The sequence below is a fragment of the Onychostruthus taczanowskii genome, unplaced genomic scaffold, assembly GCF_017590055.1.
Source record: "Onychostruthus taczanowskii isolate IOZ18803 unplaced genomic scaffold, ASM1759005v1 scaffold38, whole genome shotgun sequence".
Lineage (NCBI taxonomy): Eukaryota > Metazoa > Chordata > Aves > Passeriformes > Passeridae > Onychostruthus > Onychostruthus taczanowskii.
In genome coordinates, this window is record NW_024501237.1 from 6,684,478 (window position 1) to 6,690,547 (window position 6,070).

The window sequence follows — 6,070 nt, forward strand, 5'->3', positions numbered from 1 at the left end:
CCCCCCCCGGTCCAAGCCCCAGTGAATAGTAATGCAGGTACAGGGTTTTGAGGTTTTATTTAAGTCCCGTTACCGCAAAACACCGCCCGGCAGCGCAGAGAGCAGGGTGCCCGAGGGGCGACGCTCACCCGCCGTGTCCCACAGCCTCCGCCGGCACAGCCCCAGGGGCCGTGGACCACCCCGAACCCCAAGTCACCACGCGAACTACATTAACACACAGTTCCCCGAAATGAAGCTACTCCCTGCTTCCCTTAGGTAAGGATTGGAAAAGAAGGAAAATATTATTTTTATCTCCCTTTAAAGGGTGACTTCGTTACTTTCGATGCTGTGACGATCTTGAGAATCCTCGGCACTTGCCAGCGTTTGGCTGCTGATATCGTCAGAGAGCTGAGCTGATACGCGGTCCCGGCTCTCCCTGCTTTCCACACTCGAGCGGCTGTCCCCTCTCTCCCTGCTTTCCCCACTCGAGAGGCTGTCCCCTCTCTCCCTGCTTTCCCCACTCGAGAGGCTGTCCCTTCTGACACCAGACTTGCTACTGTCGCCTTCTGCCTCGGGCCTGCTGTCGTTTTCCAAGCTACGGTCATGCGGGTCGCTGTCCGGCTCGCTGCTGTCCTGCCCGTGGCTCTGGTCAGACCATACCACCCTGCTGGCGTGCTTCCTCAGGGATCTGCGGGAAGCAGAATCATCCCGGGAGACAGAGCCCTGGCTGTCTGCATCCATGTCGCTCTCATCTTCCTCAGTGGCATCATAGATGAGCTGTGTTAGAGAGCAGAATAAGAGTCATTGTCACTCCTGAGGAACTGCTCCATCAAGTACTGCACTGATGCAGCCTGCTTGGATGCAGGGATGCTCAAAGCCTGCATGATGAACCTCTGCCTGGAGATACTCTGGTGTTTTATGGAGTTACGTGAACCTTTCACTTTATGAGAAATTCTCATTTGCTCCTGGCCTCAGATTTCATGTGTGCAAGTATATCGTGACAGTGCAAACTGCAGTTTTGCATAGCTTAGAGCAGCAGGTTGCACTCCTGCCCCAGTGCATTGACAGCCATCGAGAGCCCTGATCTGTGGTATCCAGAGAAAGGAAATGCTTTCCTTCACTTATGCCTACTTTCCCTATACCAGTTTTCAAAACCAACTCCCATAAAATGCCATGTCCATTTTCAAGTTCACTCCCCATTTCCAAGAACATGGGCACCACTGGTCAGTGCTATTCACCTTTTTGGTAGCTTTGTGGTGTTTGATAGACTTCAACAGTGCAGCATTTGCCCTCATCCTGTAGGCCACACTGTCACCTCTGCCAGCATTGTCTCCCCGGGTGAAAGGGAAAGTGGGGAATGGTTCAGTTATTGGAATGTCTGTGGGAAAACTCGTGACAACCTCTTCGGATTCATCCGTGTCATTGGAATCATTGTCATCATCATCATCATCCACATCTTCATGGCTCTTTCTTGACACATCAGGAAAGTGCTGGAAAACATTTATTACACATCAGGCAACTGAATACGGATGAGAGAGGTGCAGACTGGTACCTGTCCCATTTGCCAAGGGCATAGGCACTGCTGAGGAGCTATGTGCAGGCACTGCACTGAGTTCACCTCCCCCTGCCTGGAGCTTTGTTTTATTTTAGGAGAGATGTTACTGCAAGAGCCACACTTGAGTGAGGAAAATGAGAGCTGTACCACACTGGCTGCTCTACAGCACTCAATGGACATGCTGTCCTTCAAAACACTTACCAGTTGTTCTGGGACATCTACACTTTCTTCTGAAGAGTAAAGGGTCTGAAAGGAACACAAAGCTCAATGTTAGTACACAAAGGCACATGCAGTGGAGCTGATCAACATGTTGACTATTCTTTAAGCATTTAATCATAACTTGCAAATCCTGGCATGGAAAGATGCTCTGCTTTCTCTTCCAGTTAGGTGTCTGTACCTGCTGAGATGATGCCAGGTCACTCTGTGGGTGCTGCTGACTCTCCTGAGACTGAGAATTCACATGGTCATTGTGATATCTGTGCAAGTGATGGCCCCTGGAGTCCTTCAAGAGAAAATAAAAGGGGGGGTTAATCCTCAAAGAAGCAGGCAAAACTGCTGCATCCCAACCTCTGCTTTCAGGCAGATGCGGCATCTGCAGTACATAGTCCTTTGGTGTGGGATGTGTCCTCAGCTGTTCATTGAAGTAGGAAGAGGACTGAGAACAAGCCATCATCCCAGATGAGCATTGTACCTATAAGATAGATAGATGTGCCTCTCTCACTGGCAGAGCTTGGGGAAAATCAGATCAGTTTCTCCAGTCTTGTTTTTTTTTTTATTGAGTGGAGTTTGGAATTATATCTAACAATCATTTCTTCTGCTAATTCTTAGGGCCTTTCTGGAGGGTGATTTTTCTCCCACCTCATGAAGATTCTAAACTAAATGCAGTAGTTGGTTCTTAGAACCAAGAATTGATCTTACAAGGGTAACAGCTAGCAATGGGGAATGAACTGAAGGGCTATATAACAAGACTAAATGAAGTTCACTTACATCATTCAAAAAAAAAAAAAAAAGGATATTGGATTAAGGTGCTCTTCCAACACCAAATATTGCCATCTGATCCACACTAATGAATATGGGCTATGGTAATTTTGCCATACTGCAGTCCCTTTCTCTTTTTAATTAAGAGCTAACACATTTTTCTTTAAGAAAAAAGATTTCCAGTGCTGGTCTGGAGATAGAACTAATGAAAGTCCACAACCAAGACATGTGACACAGGAAAAAGTCTGTGGATATCGGTGGCTCTCTGCTTTGAAACTAGCTCATAACAGCTAGGTAAGGACATGTTCTGCAAGCACCTACAATCATAGAACAAGTACCAGAAAATGTGTTCTGGAGGAAAACTAACTAACAAACAAACAAAAATTAAAAGGTACTTATCAAAGAAAATTAACAGAAAGACAAAATGACCTTACATATTTTTCTTTGGAGCTGGCAGAAATGGCATGCTGCTTGGATTGAATCACCTTGAAGGGAGAAGAGAGAAAAAACATTTATCAGTGTTTCTCACTGATGTGCAAAGGAAATAATGCAAGTGCTGGGGATAGTGATTTACTCACTGGCCATGCAGCTGTGATGCTGATAAGACATAAACATAGAACTGCCACCTTCATTGTGATATTTTACCTAGAAAACATTTTGGAAAAGTCAGTCAATAAAGTAAAATACCACAAAAATGCTATAGACTTTTCCTTTATCCCCGTGTACTTCACTATGCCAAGACCTGGTCCCTGCTATGGATTCAACTTGCCCATCCTAATTTTATTTCTTCTATCTTCCATCACCACCTCCCACCCACCTTGTAATGATTTAGCAGCTCAAAAAGGTAGAAGGATTTTGAAACTGAATGCTAGGAAGAGCTGAGCAGTGGTGCGAAAAACCAAGCTGAAAAGGTGAACTGACTCCTGTTGTCTACTGACTTGCATAGGCAAATGAAAAGCTCTGTGAAAAACTGTTATAAATACCAGCTTTGGTTTATCTTCATTCACTTAACACAATTGTTTTGAAAAAGAGGCAGGTTAAGGCAAGCAATTTGTATTGTCTTGTCAGCTATTTTGAAACTAGTTTTTAGGGTTATTAACTTGAGTTTCTGAGTAAAGTCAGTTTATATGAACATAAACTGCTTTTATTGATAGACCTACCTTTCCCCATCCAGAAGTTAGAGCAAAATAACCTGTGTTTCCAAACAAGAGATTAGGTGAAATAGCTGCTGCCATAGCTCACATTGCAGCTTTAACAATTTAATAAATAAGAGATTCCTGCTGAATTTAGGAGAGCTACAGTAAACTTCAGTGCTTACTGACCAGCTCCCAGAATAAGGAACTTCCCTGAGAATTTAAAACAATTTACTGATGAACAAGAGTCATTCAAAACTTTGGTAAGTCACAGCAGGAAAGAAAGCTGCTTGGGCCATTTAAAATGCATTAGTAAGGCTGGCCCTGAGACAGGACACTCTAATAGAGGTATTGCAATTTCAATTTTCACGGAAAAGTGTGTCCCCTTCACTGTCCCATCCACTCAGGATTGTGCAGCACAAGCTGTGAGCCTGCCAGGAGAAACAAGAACACTGCCAGGCAGTGATTACATGAGGAAGAAAGGTTTCTGTGTTCAAGCACCAGCTCTGAGTTTCTAGTTCATAATTCAGTGGCAGGGTTTTCAGTAACCTTCTCCCAATATCTATCAGTGCACAAACTTAAAATTGTGATTATGTGTAATACGTGGCATTGCTAAAGCAACCTTGCTCCTATAAAAGCACACCTTTTTCCACAGAGAAATATCAAACATCCCTGCCCAGTGAAGCAGTTTTCAAAGATCTGCTCAGTGCTTCCTAGGCTAAAGCTGCAGATGGATTGGGACATGAGGTAAAAAAGAAAAAACATTACCTTTTCTGGTGCTAAAGGAGTCAGCCACAACAAAAGCACTCTTGGTGATCCCAGCAGCAGTTCCAGACAGTTGACTTCCAGCAGCTCTGGCTTTCTCTCCTCGTCCCCTGCTGCCTGACATCTCTGAACTCCGAGAATTTAAACCCTGTCCCAAGCACAGCTACCAATCCCCGTGTGGTGGAAAAAGATGAGGTCATGAGGCTCCTGGCCACTGTCCTGCCCACGTTCTCCTACACTTCCTTTTTGGCAATGTGGCAAAAAAAGCAAACAAAAACCATTCTAAGGTTAAAACATTACTTATGAGCGAGATCATTAACCAGCAGGTCTGTTGAATGCCCAGTGTTTGGTATCGTGTAGGAGCGCTTCAGGGCATGCTGGTTCTACTTTTGTAGAAAGCCCAGCTTTCCAGAAATCTTTTGTACCCTGTTCTGTAGGGGGTAGGAATATCTAATGTGTGCTGGAAGAAATAAATCTGAACATAAAATTCACCAAAGAGGTGTTAATGTTTCCACAGAATTGTAGACTTGCTCTCCAGGGCATGCATGGTGCTACAGGAATTGCAAAGATGTTGCAGAATATGGCCTTTTGCATTTTTTGGTCTGCCTGGATTAAAAAAAATAAATTACTAGTACTAGTTTTCTCAGTAGGCATTCTGCATCCAGCAACTTGTTTGTAAAGGTGTACAGAGCCAGTGATCTAATTAAAGAAGATTGGTGCATCTTGATAAGGAATTATGAGAAATTCTTACTCCTTTTCTGTTCATTTGTATTCCTTCTGGCCCCTTTCTTAGGTGGTTTGGTCAAGTCATCTGCCACAGCTGTCTTATGCACCAAATCAATTTCAGAACCCTTTTCAGAGACCAGATGCCAGATATTTTTTCAATTTAAAAAAAAAAAAAAAGGAAGGAAAAAAAGGCACAGGAGTACCGTGATTGGCATTGGAAAACAAAGGACATCATAGGATTAAATTCCATGCCTGCTATGGAGCAGTGCATCAGCTCTGCTGATAGGTGACAAATCTGTTGTGGCCTCCCTTGGATGTCCATAACTTTTGACTGATTCTGCATCAGCTGGGATGTGCTGGAGGACTCTCAGACACTCTTCTGTGTGGTGTTTCTTTAAAAAAAAAAAAATGAGGAGCCATTCAAACACAGGAAAACATTCCAAAGAACCCTTTTAGAAAGCAGAATATTTGTAACTGTTTCAAGGTGGTTATCTTGCTTCTCATTTGTCACACCCCACTGATGGTTGCTGTATCCTTAGCCAAGCAGACAAGAGAGATGCCTTTGCAGCAGCTCCTTTTACCAGTTATCCTTGCTTGCTGACACTTCTGGGCATGTTTAAAGACATCAGGAGTAACATACCCATGCTAGTTCAGCACCTCCCTGTTACATCATCACACTGACTTAGCTGATTATACTTTTTAGTTGAGATCAGCAACAGCTGGAAGTTCCAACTTAGTGTACTTAAGAGAGTGTTCTAATATCCCAGTGGGAGAACTGGATAAAAACATAGTATATCATTAGTAGTTCTGACTGCAAGGATCCACCTTGTACTATCCTAGCTTTTATTTTTGAACCTGTATGACCATTGTCAAATCTTAACTTAGGAAAGGCTTTTCAGCCAAAAAAGCCTTCAGCAACTAGGATTTCAGCATC

At 43.7% G+C, this 6,070-nt stretch overlaps 1 protein-coding gene across 1 annotated transcript; it reads right to left on the minus strand.

Moving 5' to 3' along the window:
- Positions 1–91: 91 nt before the first annotated feature.
- On the minus strand, positions 92–4,537 carry SPP1 (secreted phosphoprotein 1). The gene is made up of 7 exons (XM_041411997.1): positions 4,414–4,537; positions 3,091–3,157; positions 2,947–2,997; positions 1,932–2,036; positions 1,736–1,780; positions 1,218–1,469; positions 92–756 (listed from the first exon to the last, which is right to left on the minus strand). The coding sequence occupies exons 2-7, from the start codon at positions 3,142–3,144 to the stop codon at positions 298–300; spliced, it is 966 nt and encodes a 321-aa protein (XP_041267931.1). The 5' UTR covers positions 3,145–3,157; positions 4,414–4,537; the 3' UTR covers positions 92–297.
- Between the last annotated feature and the right edge of the window lie 1,533 nt (positions 4,538–6,070).

Excerpts from the sequence above, each read along its gene's own strand:
- SPP1 (XM_041411997.1), bottom strand. The coding sequence starts at position 3,144 with ATGAAGGTGGCAGTTCTATGTTTATGTCTTATCAGCATCACAGCTGCA. Across the intron at positions 2,998-3,090 it reads GCATCACAGCTGCATGGCCA|GTGATTCAATCCAAGCAGCA; the intron begins GTGAGTAAATCA and ends TCTCCCTTCAAG. Across the intron at positions 1,781-1,931 it reads ACCTGGCATCATCTCAGCAG|ACCCTTTACTCTTCAGAAGA; the intron begins GTACAGACACCT and ends TGTTCCTTTCAG.